The sequence below is a fragment of the Erythrolamprus reginae genome, chromosome 1 (genome assembly GCF_031021105.1).
Source record: "Erythrolamprus reginae isolate rEryReg1 chromosome 1, rEryReg1.hap1, whole genome shotgun sequence".
In the NCBI taxonomy this organism is placed as follows: domain Eukaryota; kingdom Metazoa; phylum Chordata; class Lepidosauria; order Squamata; family Dipsadidae; genus Erythrolamprus; species Erythrolamprus reginae.
The window spans coordinates 41,478,946-41,505,659 of record NC_091950.1 but is presented as its reverse complement, the minus strand read 5'-3'; the positions used below and the strand labels follow the sequence as shown (position 1 = coordinate 41,505,659).

Sequence of the window (26,714 nt, the reverse complement as noted above, 5' to 3'; positions counted from 1 at the left end):
ACCCCCTGTCCAGGTAGGAAACCCTACACCACTTCAGACAAATGGTTTATCCAATATCTTCTTAAGAACTTCCAGTGTTGGAGCATTCACAGCTTCTGGAAGCAAGCTGTTCTACAGATTAATTGTTCTAACTGTCAGGAAATTTCTCCTCAATTCTAAGTTGCTTCTCTCCTTGATTAGTTTCCACCCATTGCTTCTTGTTCTATCCTCAGATGCTTTGGGGAATAGCTTGGCTCCTTCTTCTTTGGGGCAACCCTGAGATATTGGAACACTGCTATCATGTCTCCCCTAGTCCTTCTTTTAATTAAATTAGACATACCCAGTTCCTGCAGCCCTTCTTTATATGTTTTAGCCTAATCATCTTGGTTGCTCTTCTCTGCACTCTTGATTCTATACCTCTGTTTATGCAGCCTAGAACTGTGTTGGCTTTTTTGGCAGCTGCTGTACACTGCTGGCTCATATTTAAAGGATTGTCCACTAGAACTCCAAGATCCCTCTCACAATTACTACTATTGAGCAAGGTACCACATATATTGTACCTGGGCATTTTGTTTTTCTTCCCTAAATGTAGAACCTTACTTTTTTCACCATTAAATTTCTTTTTGTTAGATAGCGCCCAATGCACAAGCCTGTCAAGATCCTTCTGTATCTAAGCCTATAAATACAATGCATTTATAGAAGAATGCATTGTATTTTAAGCTGAATTTTTCTTCAAACTCTTTTCATGAAACTTGCACCAGGATACATGCACCTAGAAACACCTAGAAAAAGGTTGTATGGGAACTATCACTTATATCAGCTAGACCTCATATTTATAGTTTAAAAGATGCTCAGGCAAAAGATTTTTCCCTGATAGAAAGAATCCAACACTGAATGTAAAATCTAACTTCTCTCAAAATGAAAAGCCAATCCTAATATTTTTATTGGCCCACCACTCTTAAGCAAATCAAGATCCAAAGCTTCCTATGCATACTTTTTAAAACTATTTGCAATTGAAAATGAGCAGCTATTTCTCCTCAATTCTCTGTTAACCTTAAAAGAGTAATTCAATCTGGCAGAATTCTCAACTGATATATAAAATACTATAAAACCAAAGAAAAGTGTGGAATAAACAAAAATCACATTTGGCTGCCCAAACAAAACATTGGTTTGGACAGGATGTTGTCTATTTTGTTACCATCTATTCTGCTTTTAAAAAAAACACTCTCCTTTGAAAAACAAATAAGGTGGTAAGGTTCCCAGTAGGGTGCAATCTTAAGTCAATTTAAACAAACAAACTTACCCCAATTTTCCCAGCAAATCCACCTCTGGAACCAATGGTCCATATGTCTCTACATGCAGTGGCTTATAGTCATAGAGTACTTCTTCAATCTTTTCAACAGGCACTAAGGAAATATGCTGACTCTGTTGGAAAATATATAGGGAGATACCTAAGTTTTGGTTTAGCTTAAGTAATTCATAACAAGAAGCTGTTATTCTTACAAAAGCTGAATTAAAACCTTAATTCAGCATTCACTTGCTTTTATACATTTCATTTTCTGCCTCTAACATGAAATTCTTTCCAAATATCTTAAGATTAGAAAAATAATGGTTTGTTAGCTATAATTCTTAAAGAGGGAGGTGTAGAAAATAAAATTAGTTAATACCAGATTTATATTAACTAAGTACAGTTCTTTTGCAGATGAATTTATTAGATAAAAAGTTTCATTTCTCATAAGCAATACCAAATAAAATAATCAAAACTTATCTGCATTTGCTCCAGATGAGCAGTGAATTTAACAAATACATAAATAAATAGACATAGTAAAACAAGACCATTACAGTTGATCATCAATTATTTCCTGAGAACTCTGAATGAGAAGTTGATGCTACTTTTGCATTATCCTGGTATCTATCTATCTGTCTGTCTGTCTGTCTGTCTGTCTGTCTGTCTGTCTGTCTGTCTGTCTGTCTGTGTGTGTGTGTGTGTGTTTTTAATGTCAGATCACCCTGGTATATTTGAAGGAACGTCACAGCTCCTTTTTGCCTCTAGGCCCAACCCAGGGCCACTTCAAGACAGTTAATTTATTTATAGCCGACAACTATATTCTGTATGTGTCAAATGTTTTTGTTTTGTTTTTTTAAGCTGGAATTTTAAAATTAAGGGAGACTAGGATGGTCCCATTTCGGCCGAACATTGAACATTGAAATTAATTCAACAAATTCCTCCAAAACTTTTAAAAATGCATTTCTGAAATTAGCTTTCAAACAAAAAGAATGTTTATAAATATTTTCAGGGTCTCAGATTAAAGAAGTACCACAACAGTATCAAAATTTGAGAGGATCCAGAGTCCACTGGAGTTGGGCAGCTATAATTAATTTAAAGAAGTAAATAAAATTTGCATTTGTTACAGTCTATACATTCTTCCCATTGTTGTTCAGTTACAATATTAACAGAAATAGAAGCTTCGATATACAATAACTGTACAAAAATCAAGTTTATGTTTATCAGAGTTGGGAATACAGTGATCCCTCGGGTTTCGCGATGGTTCCGTTCCAAGACCCCTCGCGAAACTCGATTTTTCGCAATATAGCGGTGCGGAAGTAAAAACACCATCTGCGCATGCGCGACCTTTTTTTCATGGCCACACATGCGCAGATGGTGGAGTTTGCGTGTGGGCGGTGGGGAAGACCCAGGGAAGGTTCCTTCGGCCGCCCAACAGCTGATCTGCTCCGCAGCGCGGCAGCAGCGAGGAGCCGAAGATGGGGTTTCCCCGTTGCCCAGGCAAAGGGGAAACCCCAAGATCGCTTGCCACTTGCCCATTCACCCGCCCGCCCGGCTGCTCGCTTGCCCGTTCACCCGCCCGCCCGGCCGCTCCGCTTGCCCGTTCACCCGCCCGCCCGGCCACTCCGCTTGCCCGTTCGCCCGCCCGCCCGGCCACTCCGCTTGCCCGTTCACCCGCCCGCCCGGCTGCTCGCTTGCCACTCGAGAGCAAGAGGGGGAGAGATAGAGAAAGAGAGAGAAGGAAAGAAAGAGATGAGAGAGGGAGGAAGAGAGTGTGAGAGAGGAAGAAGCAAGAGAGAGAAAGAGAGAGAGAAAGAAAGATGAGAAAGGAAGGGAGTGACGTCATCGGGTGGAAAAATCGCGATACAGTGATCCCCCGAGTTTCGCGATCCCGATCATTGCGAAAGGCTATATCGCAATTTTTCCACCCGATGACGTCACTCCCTTCCTTTCTCATCTTTCTTTCTCTCTCTCTTTCTCTATCTTGCTTCTTCCTCTCTCACACTCTCTTCCTCCCTCTCTCATCTCTTTCTTTCCTTCTCTCTCTTTTAACCGGCAAGCGGCAAGCGAGCAGGCGGGCGGGTGACGGGCAAGCGGCAAGCGAGCAGGCGGGCGGGCGAACGGGCAAGCGGCAAGCGAGCAGGCGTGCGGGTGACGGGCAAGCGGCAAGCGGCAAGCGAGCAGGCGGGCGGGCGAACGGGCAAGCGGCAAGCGAGCAGGCGGGCGGGCGAACGGGCAAGCGGCAAGCGGCAAGCGAGCAGGCGGGTGGGTGGGTGACAGGCAAGCGGCAAGCGGCAAGCGATCTTGGGGTTTCCCCTTTGCCTGGGCGGCGGGGAAGACCAGGGAAGGTTCCTTCGGCCGCCCAACAGCTGATCTGCTCCGCAGCGCGGCAGCAGCGAGGAGCCGAAGATGGGGTTTCCCCGTTGCCTGGGCAATGGGGAAACCCCATCTTCGGCTCCTCGCTGCTGCCGCGCTGCGGAGCAGATCAGCTGTTGGGCAGCCGAAGGAACCTTCCCCGGTCTTCCCCGCCGCCCACACGCAAACTCCACCATCTGCGCATGTGCGGCCATGGAAAAAGGGGCGCGCATGCGCAGATGGTGTTTTTACTTCCGCACCACTACATCCCGAAATATCGATTATTGCGAGGGGTCTTGGAACGGATAATCGGGGATCACTGTATAGCGTTTCGCAAAGATCGAGATGGCGAAACTCGGGGGATCACTGTAATTACACAAACCTAGGAGGATACTGTATCTCTCCCTCATTGTGGCAAAAGGGGTAGAGTTTAAGATTTGTACGGTTGTCCACCTTTGAAAACAACTCTGGATGGCTTGCAAGAATAAAACTAATTAAATAAACAAAACCATAAAACCAATATAATACTGGGGATAAAGGACATCCTTGCCTTGTTCCTTTCATAATATCCACCTTCTCTGTCATGTCTCCATTCACCATTACTTTTGCTGATTGTTTAGAATAAATTGTTTTAATTACGTTAATAAATCTCTTTCCAAAATCCATATTTTGAAGTTGCATTGTCATTAATTGCCAATTCACATTATCAAATGCCTTCTGCTCATCTTAAAACATCAATGCCACTTGCTTTTCAGAGTGCATTTTATAGTTTTCTAATGTATTCAAAATTGTTTGCATATTGTCCTTAATCTGCCTTTTAGGTAAAATCCCATTTTGGACTTAATGTATAAAAATTTGTAAGTCTATTCGCCATCCAGTTCTCTGATGTATTTACTCATTCATTTATTTTCAAGAGTGTTCAATTGCGCGGGTCATCAAGGAATAATTTTCTTCCATTTTTTAAAATGTTAAACAGTAAGATAAGTGTTGAGATTTTTTAATAAAAATCGTATCTATGGAGTAAAATAATGGAATATCTAATTCTATTAGTTATGGAATATATATGCTGAAAACAAAACTTAATAACATTTTTGGAACATAATGATAAAAATGGTGAATTACTTTAATATGAATGTAAAAAGACAAAGGTTGAATATGTTTTATCCACACCAATATGTATCCATTACTTGTCTAATAATTACTTGGACCAAAATATTTCTAGTGAAATTGAAAGGAAATTCCTGAGTGATAGAAACATAGAAACATAGAAGTCTGAAGGCAGAAAAAGACCTCATGGTCCATCTAGTCTGCCCTTATACTATTTTCTGTATTTTATCTTAGGATGGATATATGTTTATCCCAGGCATGTTTAAATTCAGTTACTGTGGATTTATCTACCACGTCTGCTGGAAGTTTGTTCCAAGGATCTACTACTCTTTCAGTAAAATAATATTTTCTCATGTTGCTTTTGATCTTTCCCCCAACTAACTTCAGATTGTGTCCCCTTGTTCTTGTGTTCACTTTCCTATTAAAAACACTTCCCTCCTGAACCTTATTTAACCCTTTGACATATTTAAATGTTTCGATCATGTCCCCCCTTTTCCTTCTGTCCTCCAGACTATACAGATTGAGTTCATTAAGTCTTTCCTGATACGTTTTATGCTTAAGACCTTCCACCATTCTTGTAGCCCGTCTTTGGACCCGTTCAATTTTGTCAATATCTTTTTGTAGGTGAGGTTTCAATATCTTTTTGTAGATAAATGTCCTCTATGAATTATTCTGTATTTTTGTCCTGCTGTGCCCCTCCCTCTCCAGGGGAACGAGGGACTGTTGCTTATTAACAGTCCCTTGTTCCGGCTCTGTGAGCCCAATCAGCCGCCCTGAGTCTTCGGAAAGGGGTGGCATACAAATCTAATAAATTATTATTATTATTATTATTATTATTATTATTATTATTATTATTATTATTATTAATCTTGGGTACTGGTGATGAGTGTAACTTTGGCCCTGGACTCAGGTTGCTGCTGCTTAATGCCAGGTCAGTGGTAAATAAAGCTCTCCTCATCCGGGATCTGATCCTGGATGAGGAGGCCGACCTGGCTTGTATTACTGAAACCTGGCTGGGCCCAGAGGGAGGTGTTCCTCTCTCTGAAATTTGCCCAGCCGGGTTTCAGATATGGCACCAACCTCGACCCCAGGAAAGGGGGGGAGGAGTGGCTATTATAGCTAGGGAGAGCCTTTGCCTACGTAGACTCATTGCTCCGGAAATTGCGGGTTGCGAGTCTCTCTTGCTGAAGTTGGACTTAGGGGTTCAGGTGGGCTTATTTCTCACGTACCTGCCTCCCAGCTGCATGTCAAAAGCCCTGCCTGTGCTACTCGAGGAGGTAGCCGGGTTGGCGGTGGAGTTCCCCGGACTCATTGTCCTGGAGGACTTCAATCTGCCGTCACTCGGCGAAACCTCGGGGCTAGCACAGGAGTTCATGGCCACCATGACAGCCATGGACCTGACTCAAGTAATACAGGGTCCGACTCACGAGGGAGGGCACGCACCTGACATGGTATTCCTTTCCGAGCAATTGAGAAATGGTCTGAGACTAATGGGCTTAGAAGCATTGCCTTTGTCATGGTCAGACCATTTTCTACTACGGCTTGACTTCCTGGCTCCAATCCTTCCCCGCAGGGAGGCGGAACCAATGAAGATGTTCCGCCCCAGACGCCTGATGGACCCAGAGGGCTTTCAGACGGCGCTTGGGGTTATTCCAGAGGCACTCATCCACAGTTCGGCGGAGTCTCTTGCGGAGGCCTGGAATACGGCTGCTGCGGAGGCTCTTGACCGGATTGCGCCTTTGCGACCTCTCCGTGGCGCTAGACCCCGTAGAGCCCCATGGTTCAACGACGAGCTCCGGGAGTTGAAATGCCAAAAGAGACGTCTAGAGAAGCGATGGAGGAAGAGTAGGTCTGAATCTGATCGAACACTTGTAAGAGCTTTTATTAAGACTTACAAAGTGGGGCTCAAGGCGGCAAGATGCGCGTACCATGCCGCCTTGATTGCATTAGCGGAATCCCGCCCGGCTGCTCTGTTTAGGGTGACCCGCTCCCTTCTTAATCAGGGGGGAGTTGGGGAGCCCTTGCAGAGTAGTGCCGAGGAGTTTAACACATTTTTCGCTGATAAAGTCGCTCAGATCCGGGCTGACCTCGACTCCAATTGTAAAACAGAGTCGACTGACAACGAGTCAGTCGAGGTGACTGGGGCACATACTTGTCCACCTGTCTGGGAAGAGTTTGGTCTGGTGACACCTGATGAAGTGGACAAGGCCATTGGAGCTGTGAGTTCCGCCACCTGTCTACTGGATCCGTGTCCCTCCTGGTTGGTCTCGGCCAGCAGGGAGGTGACATGGAGCTGGGCCCAGGAGATTACCAACGCTTCCTTGGGGAGGGGAGTCTTTCCAACACTCTATAAAGAAGCGCTCGTGCGCCCCCTCCTCAAGAAGCCTTCCCTGGACCCAGCCGTACTTAATAACTATCGTCCAGTCTCCAACCTTCCCTTTATGGGGAAGGTTGTCGAGAAGGTGGTGGCACTCCAGCTCCAGCGGTCCTTGGAAGAAGCCGATTATCTAGGTCCCCGACAGTCGGGTTTCAGGCCCGGTTACAGCACGGAAACCGCTTTGGTCGCGTTGATGGATGATCTCTGGCGGGCCCGGGACAGGGGTTTATCCTCTGTCCTGGTGCTCCTCAATCTCTCAGCGGCTTTCGATACCATCGACCATGGTATCCTTCTGCACCGGTTGGAGGGGCTGAGGGTGGGAGGCACTGTTCTCCAGTGGTTCTCCTCCTACCTCTCTGGCCGGTTGCAGTCGGTGTTAGTGGGGGGTCAGAGGTCGGCTCCGAGGTCTCTCCCCCTTGCTATTCAACATCTACATGAAACCGCTGGGAGAGATCATCCAAGGACATGGGGTGAGGTATCATCAATATGCCGATGATACCCAGCTTTACATCTCCACCCCATGCCCAGTCAACGAAGCGGTGGAAGTGATGTGCCGATGCCTGGAGGCTGTTGGGGCCTGGATGGGTGTCAACAGACTCAAACTCAACCCGGATAAGACGGAGTGGCTGTGGGTTCTGCCTCCCAAGGACAACCCCATCTGTCCGTCCATCACCCTGGGGGGGGATTATTGACCCCCTCAGAGAGGGTCCGCAACTTGGGCGTCCTCCTCGATCCACAGCTCACATTAGAAAACCATCTCTCAGCTGTGGCGAGGGGGGCGTTTGCCCAGGTTCGCCTGGTGCACCAGTTGCGGCCCTATCTGGACTGGGACTCATTGCTCACAGTCACTCATGCCCTCATCACCTCCAGGTTCGACTACTGTAATGCTCTCTACATGGGGCTACCTTTGAAAAGTGTTCGGAAACTTCAGATCGTGCAGAATGCAGCTGCGAGAGCAGTCATGGGCTTACCTAGGTATGCCCATGTTTCACCATCACTCCGCAGTCTGCATTGGCTGCCGATCAATTTCCGGTCACAATTCAAAGTGTTGGTTATGACCTTTAAAGCCCTTCATGGCATCGGACCAGAATATCTCCGAGACCGCCTCCTGCCGCACGAATCCCAGCGACCGATTAGGTCCCACAGAGTGGGCCTTCTCCGGGTCCCGTCAACTAAACAATGTCGGTTGGCGGGTCCCAGGGGAAGAGCCTTCTCTGTGGCGGCACCGGCTCTCTGGAAACAACTCCCCCCGGAGATTAGAACTGCCCCTACTCTTCCTGCCTTCCGTAAACTCCTTAAGACCCACCTTTGCCGTCAGGCATGGGGAAATTAAACATCTCCCCTGGGCACGTTTAATTTATACATGGTATGCTTGTGTGTGTGTCTGTTAGTATATGGGGTTTTTCTTAAATCTTTAAATATTTTAATTAATTGGATTTTCATGATTGTATCACTTGTTGTGAGCCGCCCCGAGTCTTCGGAGAGGGGCGGCATACAAATCCAAATAATAAATAAATAAATAAATAAATAAATATTCTATCAGATGTGATTTCCTTGATGGCATTTTGGGGAAATATCAAGAGGCTAAGATGGATGAATACATTTCTGCTAACCTATTTCTGTTTCTAATCTTACATGTTATTAATTATGACGTTTGGTTGTTCCATGTGCCTGTCTCAATTCATAATATGACCTCAATCAAATTCTACAATTCAGTGTACTTATACATACATGAAATATTAATTGTGGGAAGGACCATAGTTTAGTAATAGACCACAACCTTTTCCCACCTAATTTCATTTTACTGTATCTCCAGAATTAGGGAGGAAAGCAAAGGTGGGAGATCAGGATGCAGCCAGTGAGAAAAAGAAGATATTTTATTTTATGTTTAATCCTATTTTAAATGTACATAGTCGGATACTCCAAATTAAAATGTTCAAAAAACAAACATTTATCAAGTTCAGTATGGTTAATATTCTATTCCAAACATTTTCTGCTGTGTGTATTCAGTTCTCTCTTGTGCTATGTTAGAACAAAGTTTTTTTAAAAAAATTCAATATGTGCTTTTACTGTATTTTTTGCTATAAAATGTGGGCACATTGAATCTACATATAACACAGAGCATGTTCAGTAAATTTTAAAAATAAGCACAATACTCTGAAGCAATTATTCTGAAGCCTTTTTGGAAATAGCTCCCCAAACAGAAGCACTCACTTTCCACCTGTTGCTGTCCCATATGTTCATGCCACTCAGGCACATTTGCTAGTGCACATTCCTGAGTTTACTAATTAATCTCTCCATTGCTCTTTCCCAATGGCTATCTGCCATTTTCAATGTGTGTCCCTTTTGCATTTAAAGGGGTAAAGGAAGGCAACAGTTTCAATTGAATGTTCCTCCTCTTTTTCTTAAGAGAAACCAATGCCTATAAAATGTTGATAGTCATTGTAAGCCACCTGAAAATTGAGAAGCCAAGATATTACATTTTTTTCTTTACACGTGAATACGTTTCAATGAATTCTGAATAAATCTCATTATTATTATTATTATTATTATTATTATTATTATTATTATTTATTGGATTTGTATGCCGCCCCCCTCCGCAGACTTGGGGCGGCTAACAACAATGATAAAAAACAACATGTAACAATCCAATTTAATAAAACAACTAAAAACCCTTATTATAAAAACCAAAAATACACACAAACATACCACACATAACTTGTAATGGCCTAGGGGAAGGAATATCCTAACTCCCCCATAGCTGGCAACAAAGGTGGGTCTTGAGTAATTTGCAAAAGACAAGGAGGGTGGGGGCTGTTCTAATCTCTGGGGGGAGTTGATTCCAGAGGGCCGGGGCCGCCACAGAGAAGGCTCTTCCCCTGGGGCCTGCCAAACGACAGTTTGGCCAACGGGACCTGGAGAAGGCCAACTCTGTGGGACCTTATTGGCCGCTGGGATTCGTGCGGTAGAAGGCGGTTCCGGATGTATTCTGGCCCAATGCCATGTAGGGCTTTAAAGGTCATTACCAACACTTTGAATTGTGACCGGAAACTGATCGGCAGCCAGTGCAGGCCGCGGAGTGTTGCAGAAACGTGGGCGAATCTAGGAAGCCCCACGATGGCTCTCGCGGCCGCATTCTGCATGATCTGAAGTTTCCGAACACTTTTCAAAGGTAGCCCCATGTAGAGAGCGTTGCAGTAATCGAACCTCGAGGTGATGAGGGCATGAGCGACTCTGAGCAATGACTCCCTGTCCAAATAGGGCCGCAACTCATGACTTTTGTTGCATTGATAATTTTATAAGCCTCTTAACATGTTCATTAAAATCATCACATTACTAAACTAAGCCCCTCCCCCAAATGCTTTAGAAAGTAAGTTAGTGTTAGTCAATATCCTGAGAATGATAAACTTTTCTGTACATTTAAAAAATAATAATATTTAAATCTCTAGGGAGTCAAGTTTACATATTAACAAAGTATGTTAACTATTGCATGGCTGACTTCTCTGACCTTGCCTCCATTCTTCCACTTTCTCAGTTGAGATATGGGGAGCGGGAGGGAGGGGGAGGTCACCTATCAGATATCGCTGGACTAATCACACTCAATGTAGGGATTATTTGCCAAGAATATGCCACTCAGTGCTAAGACGCACACAGGAGATGGGCTCCGTTACAAGCAAAATGTTTAGAGGCATGTCTCGGTGATAAGAACTTGGGAAAGTGGTTATCAACTTTTGTCTTGCCTCGAGAAAGTGCTCAGGACTTGAATCGTTTTAGTTACCAATACTACTCAGACTGTAGAAATTAAGTGAAAGGAGGTTTCAGATTTCTAGGGGTGGTTTGCTGAAGGAAGGAAGAATGAATTGCATTTGGCCATTTCAAGTGAGATTACAAGTCATGTTTAAATACTCTCCTTCCCCATCACCATAAAGCTCTTCTCCTTTGGTAATGCAAACTGGCTCCTTGACCTTCCCAACAACCTCTGAGAAAACAGTTGTACATTCTACTATGGTGTAAATCCTTGCAGACAAGTCGAACCTGTTCTTTCTGGCATCTTGCCCTTCCGACGAGTATTCCCTCTAGATTTACTGTATTGTGAAAGACCCAGGAAGAGGCATTTACTGCACTATGTTCATCTTCCCTGCAGAAATCTACCTTTAACCCTATTTTGCTTGTTAAAACGTAGTTTAACTAATCAGATATTGAAATCAAACATAAAATGACAATTTTAAAAAAATGTTTGACAAAGAAGAACCAAATTTAGTGTTTAAAAAATTAAATTTTATTTATTTATTTATTTATTTATTTTGTCCAATGCACAATACATATTGAAGAGGATAGACATGAGTTATTATATATATATATATATATATATATATATATATATATATATATATATATATATATATATATATATAAAAATAAAGAAAGGATATAAAAAAGGATATAAAAGTAGGTATGAATAAAAACAGTTGTATGTCATGACTTTTTTATTCAATTCCACTGGGATGTTACCTATTTATTTTATGCTGAATAAACATTACTTTATTCAATATTGAGTAATCAATCTTTTTATCTTAACTGCCAGATTCAATGTACATGCATTGTTCACTGAAAGCTTCTATTCTAGTGATCTTCCCAAATGTTTGTACAAATATAATGTTTCATTTTCTCCGAACTCATTTCTTCACTATTTCTTTAAGGCAAAATCCTCACATACAGCTTGAATAATGGGGTTTAAAGCATAATATAATATAATTTTACAAGACTGTGAGTAAAAAACAGTATTATAAATATATTATTATTATTATCATTATTATTATTATTATTATTATATTGTTATAAAATATTATAATATAGTAATCTGCAGATTAAAAGGAATCATGTAATTATTATACACCATTTGGAAATCCCAACATGAACATGCTTAATCTTTTAGAATTTTCAATAGTGCTGATTTTTTTTTTTAAAGAGTTTATTAAACAAATTTTGTTCATCTGAACTATGTTAGTAGTTGCTCAAAAGAACACACTTTTGATCTGCCATTTGGGACAAATAATTATGGTACTGGATAGTATTCTGCAATTAGTATTTTATGTAAACTATAGAAGAGAAATAATTCTTCACATTAAATTATTCATCTTTTTAACCACATTATTCTTCAAATATGAAACAGTAAAGTTCCCTAAGAACTCTATAAAATGATTTAAGATGATTAAGGAACTGGAAATTAAATCTTAGAGGAAAGACTAAGTGACCTGAGTATTCTTAATAGTGAGAAATTAGAGGGGAAAGCTTAGGGTGTAAAAACCTGCCTTTTATTACCTGTACAGAATAATGGTATTAAATGTCAAGAAGCCAAATTATTGTTCAATATTAGGAAACGTTTCCTAATTGTAAGAAAACATCAATAGTGGAAGTAGTTGTCAAAAGAAACTGACATTGGATTTGTAAAAAGCCGCCCAGATTCATTTTATAGGGAAAATGGGCCTCATTTTAAAAAATAGTCAATTAATTAGTATTATTTTGGGAAACAGGCAGACTTTATGGAGAAAATCTCAACGCTTTACATAATACAATAGTAATGCCACAAATATGTTAATACAAATCCTTATGAAATCTGTATGCAAGTTAATTTAAAGAATAATATATTCACATGTCTTTCTGATAATATAATAAAATACCTCCTTGTAGAACAGTATGGTTATATTCTTCTATCAACTAATCTACTACATTACAAGTTTATTCACACTATCCAAGGATATGGTCATGAACATACTGTATTACACTTCTGAATTTGTTTTTTTACAAGGTACCTCCAATTACAGAATATTATCACCAGATAACCAAATAATGCATGGAACTCTACAAAATAGAAATGAAATTTCTATGAGCTCCCTCCTCTAATTTTGAGAAAGAAGAGACCATTCCAACTATCTGCACATTCATCCAACAAAGAATCAGTTCCCCAATTAATCGCTAGTGCTGTGACATGCGCCATCGCCCCAGGTCAGATCTACATGGCATTTTTTCATGACCTTCTGTTTTCCTGCAAACAATGAAACAAAAGCTCATGAAAGAAATAGTTATTGCCTCTTGTCATGCTACCAGTGTTGGGATGCCCTGCCTCCCGTCGGCCAGCTGGTGTTTGGACCCCCGCTGTGCATGTGCAAATGTCTACACATATGTATATTCATGCATGTCCACACTTGCACATGTCCACACACATGCAAGTGTATGTTCAAGTATGCACATGGTTGTGTCTATGAGTGGTCATACATGCATGCACCTTTCAGTTTGGGCACTCAGTGTCTAAAAGGTTCGTCATCATCACACCGCCTTCTACCGCACGAATCCCAGCGTCCGATAAGGTCCCACAGAGTTGGCCTTCTCCGGGTCCCGTCGACCAAACAATGTCATTTGGCGGGCCCCAGGGGAAGAGCCTTCTCTGTGGCAGCCGCGGCCCTCTGGAATCAACTCTCCCCCCGGAGATTAGAACAGCCCCCACCCTCCTTGTCTTTCGCAAATTACTCAAGACCCACCTATATCGCCAGGCATGGGGGAACTAAGACATCTCCCCCAGGCTTTCTTATATTTTATGTTTGGTATGTATGTGTTGTATGGTTTTTAACAGTTAGGGTTTTTTATATAATTTTTATTATTAGATTTGTTCCATTATATACTGTTTTTATTGCTGTTGTGAGCCTCCCCGAATCTTCGGAAAGGGGCGGCATACAAATCTAATAAATTATTATTATTATTATTAATTATTATAATTTCCTTCATAATAACAGGAAATATTTTGTGATGTGCTACTCAAGCTACTGCAAAGGAGTTTCAGAGATATTACAGGGCAGAATAGCACCGTCAAAACTTAATGGCTCCAAAATGAATAGCCATTTACACACAATCCTGTTCTGATTGGATTAAAAAGTAATTAATATTGAAAAGATATTTAGATAACCATAAGACAGGATAATGACTGAAAAACCAAGAAAAAGACTGCGAAGTAAAAAGAGACAAAATATAGCTCATGAGTCCTAAACTAAATTAAATTAAATCACAGGAATTTTATATTTATTTATATTAGCTGGAGAGAACTTAAACCTCAAACATCCTATTATTTCTTTGTTGAAAAGGAAACAGGAGGAATTACTGCAATATTAGGCTTATTGTTTTTAATTAGGGATCTCTGGTTCAAACTAGCTTAGCAGAAAATGAGTTCTACTTTGCCAAAATTAAAATATGTTGATTCAGGTACTATTTTTAGTTTTTTCTTATTTCAGCTCTTTTCTCAAAATAAGCTCTCAGGTAACTGAAATTCATTAACACAGAGAACTATGAAAAACTCTGTATACATCTATACACGCATACTTTCAGCCTTACCCATCATTTCAAAACCACATTTTTCTAGGAGATCAGAAAAGTAACTTGCATTTAACACTTAACTGTCATCTTGCTCCCAATGTTTACTAAGCAAAATGCTCAACACCACGTAAATAAAAATATTGCATAGGTGTGGGTTTTTTAAATGGACCAGACAACTTCGATTTTTATGCATTTGGAAAGACCTAATAATATACTCAGAAACACAGAAAACTGGGTTAATTGTTTGAAAAGAAACAAGGCCAATTAACAACCACAAAAAAGGAGTAAACCATTAAACCTTTCAAAATGTACTATATTTCTCCTCCCTCACTCCCTTCCAAACAATCAAAGAAGTTTCTTTCAACAGTAACTAACATTAGGTGCTTTTTCCTCAGTTCTATCTTTCATGGACATCCCAAAAACACCCTGGGTGCAACAAAGGGGTGCCAGATTTTGATGCCAGATGATAGATGCATGGAACAATAACCTCTTCTCCATCGGTGAACACCTGAGCAAACACCCTTCCTGAACACCATTGTTTAGGACTACTTCTTCATTAAAGTGCATTGTCCCTTTGATCCAAAATCCTTTCTCCTTAGCAGATGCAGGCAATCAATTATTATACAGTACTTAAGCTCCAGGTAATTCTCATTATAAAAGAGATAGCAAAATAAATGCATTTTAATGTGACTTTTTTTACATTATCAACATTTTTTCCCATTGGTCAAAATTCTACTAATCAGTTTCCTGTTTTCATTTCTTCGCAGTTTGTAGTTTTTTAATATATTACTAGAGGGCAGAAAGAAAAAAGAACTTGCAACAAAAAAACCAGAAAGTAACAACTTTTAAGTTTAATTTTTAAATTGTTGGACAGCAGCAAGTACATTACTCATTCGATTTTTAATTTAGGGAATTATATCTAATTATATTTTCTTAAAACAACTGTCTACCATGGCTTTAAAAGCAGAATTAAACAAATCTATAAATAAAACTAATCTTGATGTAGAGAGATGAGAGAAAGGAAAGATCAGCTAAGACTTTTAAGGAAAAATGTGCCACAGTGGTAATTGAGCTTTTTTAAAATCATTTATCAGTCTGCTTTTTTAAAAAAAATTATGACAACTCTGAAAACAAGACAACTTTGCTTTGTAAAACCTTCTGCCTTGAATGATCTGCCTTTTAATTACTTTTATTTAAATTTTAACCCTGTCTCTTTATGGCATGCATGGATGTCTTCTTACCCATTTTGCATCATGTTATGAAAAGCGAGTCGGATTGAGAGATAATATCTGGCCCCAAATGTGTGCAACAGCAGCAATCTGACATAGTATCTTTCCAGCCACTATCCAATTCTGTAATGTATTTATTTATTCATGTATTTATTTATTCATGTATTGTTTGGTGGCACTTCTTATGCACCATAAACCTGGGTGGTTAACAAAGACCAGTAAAAGCAGTAAAAAGCATAAAAACCATCACAAAAATTATTGCCGCCTCAAACAGCAACATACACCCCACACATCCCCATTTTATTGGGCTCCAATCTCAGTTTATCTGCCCAATATCTGTAGGAAAAGCCAAGTCTTCAAGATTATCTGCAAAGTTGAGAGGGTAGGGGCCTACTTGGATCTCAGGGGAAGGATGCTTCAAAGATTAGGAGTCACTATCATGGAGAATACATAACTTCTTTCAGACAAAAGTATTAGTATGTACGCTCAGGACACTCAATCTGAGTATTGTATTGGCAGTTCTGTGTTAGCAAAAACTTCAGAAGAGAAGGATTTAGGGGTAGTGATTTCTAACAGTCTCAAAATGGGTGAGCAGTGTGGTCGGGCGGTCGGAAAAGCAAGTAGGATGCTTGGCTGCATAGCTAGAGGTATAACAAGCAGGAAGAGGGAGATTATGATCCCGCTATATAGAGCGCTGGTGAGACCACATTTGGAATACTGTGTTCAGTTCTGGAGATCTCACCTACAAAAAGATATTGACAAAATTGAACGGGTCCAAAGACGGGCTACAAGAATGGTGGAAGGTCTTAAGCATAAAATGTATCAGGAAAGACTTAATGGACTCAATTTGTATAATCTGGAGGACAGAAGGAAAAGGGGGGACATGAACGAAACATTTAAATATGTTAAAGGGTTAAATAAGGTTCAGGAGGGAAGTGTTTTTAATAGGAAAGTGAACACAAGAACAAGGAGGCACAATCTGAGGTTAGTTGGGGGAAAGATCAAAAGCAACGTGAGAAAATATTATTTTACTGAAAGAGTAGTAGATCCTTGGAACAAACTTCCAGCAGATGTGGTTGGTAAATCCACAGGAACTGAATTTAAACATGCCTGTGATAAACATATATCAATTGTAAGATAAAATACAGGAAATAGTATAAGGGCAGACTAGATGGACCATGAGGTCTTTTTCTGCCGTCAGTCTTCTATGTTTCTATGTTTCCTCAACCTTTACTCTCCTGAATAGAGAAAAAAATTCTCTTTCAGAAGACAGAAGCAGTTCTTTAGAGGGAAGGAGACAAGCAAGTAGAGAGAAGGATAAAGCTGAGTTCACCTTCTTCAGCCCCAGATTAAAGCTTGTCCTCTTAGCAATTGCTCTGGAGAAATAGAAACACATATGGGATTTAATTTAGGCTTCTGAGAGAAAGAAAGATGTTCAGTTCAAATCCCCATTCTTCTGGGAGAAGAAAATATCTAAGGCAGAAACTGAAACACTAGTTTGATTTTGAAGCCAACTATTGTCAGTTATTACATTTTAATTAAATACATTTTATAAGATTTATTTTACTTTGAAATTTTAAATTTAACTAGTATTTTAGTCCAATGTTTCCCAACCTTGGCCACTTGAAGATATCTGGACTTCAACTCCCAGAATTCCCCAGCCAGCATTCGCTGGCTGGGGAATTCTGGGAGTTGAAGTCCAAATATCTTCAAGTGGCCAAGGTTGGGAAACACTGTTTTAGCTCAATAAAATTTAGCACTAAAGCTGTATCTTTCCGTTATACAGTGATACCTCATCTTACAAACGCCTCGTCATACAAACTTTTCGAGATACAAACCCTCACCTTACAAACCCACCGCCGCCGCTGGGATGCCCTGCCTCTGGACTTCTGTTGCCAGCGAAGCACCCGTTTTTGCACTGCTGGGATTCCCCTGAGGCTCCTCTCCATGGGAAACCCCACCTCTGGACTTCCGTTGCCAGCGAAGCACTTCTTTTTTCGATGCTGGGATTCTCCTGCTGGGATTCCCCTGCAGCATCGCAAAAACACAGAAGTCCAGAGGTGGGGTTTCCTATGGAGGAGAACCTCAGGGGAATCCCAGCAGCACAAAAACGGGCGCTTTGGCTGGCAGAAGGGGTGAATTTTGGGCTTGCACGCATTAATCGCTTTTCCATTGATTCCTATGGGAAACATTGTTTCATCTTACAAACTTTTCACCTTTAAGTTTGTAGGACAAGGTATCACTGTATTTATATAGGTGTAAGATTTAGCTATCCACGATTTATGCAACACATGGTCAAAACATGGTAATAAAAGAAGGAACGCATTATAGACCTCACTGTTTAAAAAAAACACACACAGCAGAAATGAAAAGTTATATTGAGATAATCTATAAAATGTGCTTACATTGTATGAATGATGTGCTGTTCCTTCATAAAGCATGTAGGAAGTCAGCATTTCTCAAAAGTGTGAAGTATTTCCATGTGCTTAAAGTGTGAGCCTTCCAAAGCAAACAACTGTGGAAAGACAGAGGGAGGGAGCATACATCCCACCAGCCATATTTTGGCTTGCTCTACCAGATATCTTCTCTCTTTTAATATTTGAATTGCTCTTCTTTCTCATATGCATAAAGAAGAGGCTAAAAGCAGCATATGTACCAAATCAAAGAACGGAGGAAAAATGCCAACAAAATGTTTAACTACGTTCACAGGAAAATAAATATCCCCAAAACAAGATAAACATACAAGGGAATAGATAAATTGCAGCACAAAAGAATTTAGTTACAGGGTGGGATCCCCCTCAGGATTGAAGAGACAAAACAGAATGCAAGACTTTGGGGTTTTTTCTTTATTTGTAATGTTTCCAGAGAGAAAAATAAAAGGTTGACTTTTTTTAAGACAGATAGGTCAACAAGTAGCTTTCAGTTAAACCAAATAAACAAATCATTGTCTCCCTCCCATTTCTAATTTCAGAAGCAAGTAAAAAGTTGTAAATTGATTTGTGACCTAATTTGCTCTACCAGGCCAACTATCTCCCTTGTTGTAAAAGTGATCCCTCTGCTACTGTCTATCTATGCCTATTGCTATATAAATAGCTATTATTCAATTTTTCCATAGAGAACTTATTTCAGCGGTAGCAGGCAACCTCTTAGGACTAGTAAAGCATTAATTACCTTCTTATCTTCAAATATAGTGGTACCTCTACCTAAGAACTTAATTCGTTCCGTGACCAGGTTCTTCAGTAGAAAAGTTTGTAAGTAGAAGCAATTTTTCCCATAGGAATCAATGTAAAAGCAAATAATGCACGCAAACCCATTAGGAAATAAATAAAAGCTCGGAAGTTGGGTGGGAGGAGGAGGAGGAAGAAGAGGAGGACAGTCGTTGCCGAAGGAAGAAGGTGAGGTGAGGGGAATAAAAAAAAATCCAAAACTTGCCTCCCATACACTGCACCAGAGAGAGAAACCCAGGGGGAATGGCAGGAAACTGGTCGGGCCTTCGTGCTGCTCTCAAATTTCCTGGGAAATTTTTCCAGGCTCAGGTTCTTAAGTAGAAAATGGTTCTTGAGAAGAGGCAAAAAAAAATCTTGAACACCTCACATCCAAAACGGGCCACATGGAGACTCCTAGGAAGGGCTGGGTGGGCAGGGTCAGCCAATCCTTGCAACTACTGGTTTGGCAAACCAGATATAAAAATAGCATGTAGTTCACCCAGACTGGCCTGGACTAGCTGAATCCCACCCCCTGGGAATGACATGTGGGGAAACTGGGGAATGCTCCTGTTTAGGGAGCACCTACTTTCTGAGACCCAGTAATACTGCCCTCAGAAAGTGAAAGGATGAAATCTGAAATAATGAGCCCCGGGTGGTGCAGAGGTTAGAGTGCAGTACCGCAGGCTACTTCTGCTGATTGCTGGCTGCCAGCAGTTTGCCAGTTCAAATCTCATCAGGCTCAAACCTTCCATCCTTCCAAGGTCAGTAAAATGAAGACACAGATTGTTGGGTATGCTGGCACTGTATGCTGGTATGGTGGCACTGCTTAGAGAGGGCTGTAAAGCACTATGAAACGGTATATAAGTCGAACTGCTACTGCTAGGAAAGATAAAATAAGCTAATTGTGTTGACTGCCTTTACAACAAGTTCTAGTAATGCTTAAGGAATTAAAGAACACTATATATTAATTAATTATTAATCAATATATTATAATTAAACAACACTATATATTTGAATTGTTGCCTTCTGGTAGAAGATACAGAACAACTAGAACTTGGACCACACGTTTCCTGAATAGAAACATAGAAACATAGAAACATAGAAGACTGACGGCAGAAAAAGACCCCATGGTCCATCTAGTCTGCCCTTTTACTATTTCCTGTATTTTATCTTACAATGGATATATGTTTATCCCAGGCATGTTTAAATTCGGTTACTGTGGATTTACCAACCACGTCTGCTGGAAGTTTGTTCCAAGGATCTACTACTCTTTCAGTAAAATAATACTTTCTCATGTTGCCTTTGATCTTTCCCCCAACTAACTTCAGATTGTGTCCCCTTGTTCTTGTGTTCACTTTCCTGTTAAAAACACTTCCCTCCTGAACCCTATTTAACCCTTTAACATATTTAAATGTTTCGATCATGTCCCCCCTTTTCCTTCTGTCTTCCAGACTATACAGATTGAGTTCATTAAGTCTTTCCTGATACGTTTTATACTTCAGACCTTCCACCATTCTTGTAGCCCGTCTTTGGACCCGTTCAATTTTGTCAATATCTTTTTGTAGGTGAGGTCTCCAGAACTGAACACAGTACTCCAAATGTGGTCTCACCAGCGCTCTATATAAGGGGATCACAATCTCCCTCTTCCTGCTTGTTATACCTCTAGCTATGCAGCCAAGCATCCTACTTGCCTTTCCTACTGCCCGACCACACTGCTCACCCATTTTGAGACTGTCAGAAATCACTACCCCTAAATCCTTCTCTTCTGAAGTTTTTGCTAACACAGAACTGCCAATGCAATACTCAGATTTAGGATTCCTTTTCCCCAAGTGCATTATTTTACATTTGGAAACATTAAACTGCAGTTTCCATTGCTTTGACCATTTATCTAGTAACGCTAAATCATTTACCATATTACAGACCCCTCCAGGAATATCAACCCTATTGCACACTTTAGAGTCATCGGCAAATAGGCAAACCTTCCCTACCAAACCTTCCCCTATGTCACTCACAAACATATTAAAAAGAATAGGACCCAGAACAGACCCTTGTGGCACACCGCTTGTAACCTGTCCTAAAATAGCTTTTATCCCAGAGCTATACTCGCACTTAACAATGAACTAAAGGGTCACCATCAGTGAACTGTTGGACAATATTACTTGGTTTGTCATGTAGATGGTTGAGTGGTTCAGAGTGGGGAATTTGTAGTGGGTGGGAAATTTTATTCTATTTTTTATTCTATTTTTTAAATTTACCTATTCTGATTTTATGTATGGTGGGACTAGTCTCTGGGTGTCACACGACTTTCGTTGCCAATGACAATTCGTTGTTTTGACAATGACAATAAATTTTATTATTATTATTATTATTATTATTATTATTATTATTATTATTATTAGATGGCAAGTTAGCATACTTTTTCTAAAAATTGATCCGATGACAGCTTACTGTTGAGCACACAGCTCAAATCTACTTATGCATAGTAGTACCTTGTTTATTAAAAGAGAACCAGTGCTTTGAGTATCAGCCATTGATCCAGTTATTTTCCTTCAGCACAGCCTACCTCACCAAGTTATTGTGGTGGTAAAATCAGGGGAGACCTCTCTACCTCCCCTCTCGTGTAAACAAACTATCATGATCTCTCTGAGAAAGGCAGGATACAAATGAAATTAGCAATAACAGAGTTATACTAATTGAATTAAGATAAGTGAAAATAAATTCTGGGCCTAGTCAACAATTCTTGTTCTATACTTTCTTGGTACTCAAAAGAAAGATTTTTTAAAAGAAATATATATAAAAACTGGTAGTTGCAGCCCTGTAATGGCAGTTCCTCTCTTGAGGGGCAGATAGAAGTTGTGTTGATTTTTATGATAACCTCTGCAAAATAAAACTGAAAAACTGCACAGTTGTCATCGCTGTCATACTTCAAGAGAAATAAATAGTGTCAAATAAAAGTTTTGCCTTTAAAAGAACCTTTCAAAACAAATCTTCCTGCTAGCAAGAATCTACTCTTTTCCCCAAGAATGTTAGAGTGATTCTTTCTATTTAAAAAAACATATTTACCAACATATTTTATGGTATAAGTGCACCCACGTTACTTTTATTTCCATTTTTAACGTCCTGTGCTTTGATATATCCAGTCAATTTCTGGTTTGTCTTTACAATAGTTCAGGGCAGGGTTAAATTTTGTTTAGGCCAAGATAACTGAGGCTGGTGGGATCTGAACTTCAAAATACATGGACCGCACTGAATTGCCTATTTCTGCCTTAGGGAAAAAACTCAATTTTAGCATTTTTTACCTTAATATGGCCTTTCTCTTTAAATCAGCCTCTCCCAAGCATAAGAGCTATAACTATTTACCAGCAAAGAATAGCAATTCAATGCAACTGGAGATCACTAGGTTGGAGAAATGCCTTAAACCACTGTCAAGATTAAATATATGTCTGCATATCCGTATAATCAAGATTAATTGACAACAGAAACAAAAAGTATTATTCCTTCCTAGTTATATCAAAAGATTAATGTTTTGTCCAAACCCAGTCAAGAATGAATTCTGATTGTTCATAAGAAAAGAATACATACAATCTGTAGCACAGCCAAAGAACTGTCATTTTTTATGATAAAATAAATATATACCCAATCTAGATGAACTTTGGAGAGACTCTTTTAGAACTATTTCACAGTATTATCATCCATATTTCTTAAAGAATAAGACTGTCAATCCTTCAAAAATGATTCCAAAATAACACTTCAGATGTTATGAAAGCCCAACATTTTTTCCTGTCTTTTCATTTGCAACTGCTTTATGGTTGTTGACTCACCAAAATTAATGTGATTCTTAAAGCTTTTTTTTTTACTTCATGCCAAACCCTAAAAATCCTTCAACAAATAGTAGAGAAGTGTTATGCACATTTTTGCACAAGTTCCAAAATAATTCTTCTAATCATTTTCAAAATATGCCAAGCCCTAATGCAAAACATCTCTGGAGCAAACAACCATTCATTTGTGTGGTGTTGAAATCCAGAAAAGATTGCCAGTATGCAATTAGAAACATTAGATCCACTGCCAATGGGCTGTGCTTTCCTATGTGTGATATAATCTACTGTATATTCATAAGACGAAAATATAACAATTGGTTTTGAAACCAATTAGTATATAATTCTGTTTTCTTTATCCCTTCCTTTTAATCAGTTAATCACAACATAAATGTTACAGTGATACTAGAATTTAATTTACTGTTCCAAACTCAGAGTGCAAAGGTTAGTCTGTGAAAAGGAAAAAAATAATTCTCTCTTACACACACAGAAAGGTGTTTATATCTTACCATTTTGATGCCTGTTGAAAATGCCACTGGTTTGATAGGTTTGGGAATCTCCAGTTGCATTTCTAGCTGTGTAGACCGATCTTTATGCTGGGCTAATAACAAAGATGCTGGCAGATGAGAACTTTCCTACAATCAAAATTTAAAACACAGAGTAAAATATTTAAAAGCCATAAACCATCCACCATTACTGTCATGCATTCCTAGAATAACAAATTGCATCTTTCTCAAAAGTGGCTTTCTCTGGCCATTTCCAGAAGAACAGCGTTCAATACTCCCAGTTTACCAGAAAATGGCCATTTTTACTAATAGAAGAAAGCTACATTAGACTCATAAATTTAAAGAAAAACCGTACAAAGATATATTTTTATAGATTCTGCATTAACAAAAAATGTAGTAAAATGTAATAACCCGAAAGACAAATGAGCATTATTCTAATATTTACATAACCATGTAATTCATATCACTTTCAAAATCATAATAATTAGAATTAACAATTTTAAAAAGCAGCAGCATGAAAAATCATCTAAGCTGGATTCAAAACTTGTATCAAGTTTCAGACAAGTTCTTCATTGGATTTTATCTGAGGCTTTTTGAAAGTTATTCTCAGCCCTCTCACGTAACAGGATTTGTTCTTTATTCAGTTATATTCTCCTTTCATAATTTCTCCACCGAAAAGCAAGACAAACTCTTTAATATGAAACAGTGAGCCATTTATTCAAATGGATAATAAGAGTTGCTCCAAATCTTATTTAAAATTTAGGACAGAATAATAATAGCATCCAGGCTAGTAAAAAGCAAATGAAATTTCATTCAGCATTTCCTCTGGTTTCCTTTGCATTCATTTCAAGATATCAAAGTGTTTCCTGAAGTTTTCTTTGAAAATGGTGGATTTAAGCTCAAAATCATATCATGGAAGGTAGATGGTTTTCTTCTTCCACTTTAGCTTAACTTAGAACTTGCCTATGGAAAGTTTATGGCAGGGGTATCTCGCTACCGGTTCGCTTCCTCCAGTGCCACCCGCACGCGAATGCGCAGTAGTGGGGAAAAAACTGAAAACAAGATGGCGATGCATGCAAAGTTCTGGAAACTCAACTTCTGCACATACGCAGAAGAAAAAAAATTCCCTTCTCCCAAAAATCCCAAAAAATTCAAAACAAAAGATGGCAGTGCCTACGGACCAGCACCAACTAAACCAGTTCCATGACGTTATTGTAACATCATCAGCAATTTGCTACCGGTTCTGGGGAACCAGTCCAAACCATGAGGAACCCACCTCTGGCTTATGGTCTGTTCTGCAGTCAGCCTCTGGGTAGATCTTTGCTATTATAACTGAGCTTTTCCACCTCCTTGTGTAATTAATATAGTCAATTTGATTTCTGTGTACTCCACCTGGTGATGTCTATTTATATAGGTGGTGTCTTGATTATCTGAAGACTATGTTAGCAATGAAAAATATCACTGGATTGGCAGAACCTGCTATGCCATTCTCATGCTTTATTTCTGTTTCTTAAATCGCACAGGACTATGTTCTTACCTGCCAAAAAATCTCCAATTTTGCTAATCTTGTTTCCAACCATGTGTGGCACATCCTGCTTGCATATTGCATCAATTTCACATTAAACTTGACCATAAAACTTGTCAACCTCTTATTCTGCATCAGTGAGTGGAACATAAATTGTATAATAAAGGGGTGCCTACAAAATCCAGAGGATATTATTTCACTGTAGCTAGCTAAGTATTGCTGTTGCTATATCTTTCCTAAGTATGAAAGCACCATAGTTCCTTCTTTAGTTTTTGTTCCTGAACAGTAAAATGTTTGTTTTCTAAGTGATAGCGTCCAATTCCCATCCATTTCAATTAACTGTTGTTTAAGATGTCAATGGGCAGTCAAATCCCTTTCACTATTTTGAGCTTTCCAAAGTTCAGGCTTCTAACATTCCATATTTCCACTTTAATTCTACTTTTATAGTTTTAGATTGTCTTTTCATTAACGAATTGGAGCAACTAAACACAGATTCCAGCTTACCGAAACAGAATTGCAACCTGAATCCACTTACCATAAAAATATTTAGAATAACATAAACCCCTATTTCAAATGAAGCATTTTTTTCATATTTTCCAATTGGTATTCTAACTGATATTTGTTTCTGTGCAGTGCCTATTACCCATTTTATAATGTGAAAAGATGGGTTGATCTACTTGCTGTAATTCCTTAGAGATGAGGGAAGAGACACAATTTCTTATTCATAATGGAATTGTTGGCTTACTATGACTTTTGAAATGCATAAATGATCCTCCAATCACATAATAGACAGAAAATAGATCAGTCATAGGTTAAAATATGGGCTTATAGTCCCCTGGAGAAGGGCGGCCTAGAAATCCAAATAAATAAATTAATGTCATGTAATGTAATAGATAGTTCTACTTTAACAGCAAAAGAACACCAAAATACATATACAGTGGTACCTCATCTTACGAACGCCTCTTCTAACGAACTTTTCAAGATACGAACCCGGTGTTTAAGATTTTTTTGCCTCTTCTTCCGAACTATTTTCACCTTACAAACCCAAGCAGCTGCTGCTGGGATGAAGGGGTTTCTTTTTTTCCCCTTTTTTGAAGAAAGAAAAGGGAGGGGCTGCTTGGAGTAGGAAACATTTTGCAGAGAACAACGTGCTTGCAAAGGAACTGAAAGGGTGTCTTTTTAAGAAAGAAAAGGGAGGAGGGAGGGGCAGCTTGGGGGAGGAAAATTTTTGCAGAGAACAACGTGCTTGCAAAGGAACTGAAAGGGTGTCTTTTTAAGAAAGAAAAGGGAGGAGGGAGGGGCAGCTTGGAGGAGGAAAAATTTTGCAGAGAACAACGTGCTTGCAAAGGAACTGAAAGGGTGTCTTTTTAAGAAAGAAAAGGGAGGAGGGAGGGGCAGCTTGGGGGAGGAAAATTTTTGCAGAGAACAACATGCTTGCAAAGGAACTGAAAGGGTGTCTTTTTAAGAAAGAAAAGGGAGGAGGGAGGGGCAGCTTGGGGGAGGAAAATTTTTGCAGAGAACAACATGCTTGCAAAGGAACTGAAACGGTGTCTTTTGAAGAAAGAAAAGGGAGGGGCGCCCCCCCTTGCCTTTCTTCCTTCCCACTCACCCTTTAGCCTAGCCTTGCTTCTTCCACTCGCCCCCTTTAGCTGCTCCTCCCTGCCCTCTGTTCGCCTCCCTTCTAAAGTTTGGGATTTTCCTGAAGGATTTGCACGCATTATTTGCTTTTACATTGATTCCTATGGGAAACATTGTTTCATCTTACTAACTTTTCACCTTACGAACCTCCTCCTGGAACCAATTAAGTTTGTATGATGAGGTACCACTGTATTTATGCACTAGAAGGCAGTTTTGTGTAGTGGTTAAGGCATCCAAATTAGAAATCAAGAGAACATAAATTGTAGTCACTCCTTGGGCCCAAAGCCAGCTGGATGACATTGGCCAGTCACTTTCTCTTTGCCCTAG

At 39.7% G+C, this 26,714-nt stretch overlaps 1 protein-coding gene across 1 annotated transcript in view; it reads right to left on the bottom strand.

Moving 5' to 3' along the window:
- Positions 1 to 26,714, bottom strand: part of MNAT1 (MNAT1 component of CDK activating kinase) — a 144,890-nt gene that overhangs the window by 52,359 nt on the left and 65,817 nt on the right. Inside the window, exons 6-7 of the mRNA XM_070750689.1 lie at positions 23,228 to 23,353; positions 1,283 to 1,404 (exon numbers count right to left, since the gene is read on the bottom strand). Of these exons, the coding sequence (XP_070606790.1) occupies positions 1,283 to 1,404; positions 23,228 to 23,353 (248 nt within the window). The remainder of the gene's footprint in view (positions 1 to 1,282; positions 1,405 to 23,227; positions 23,354 to 26,714) is intronic.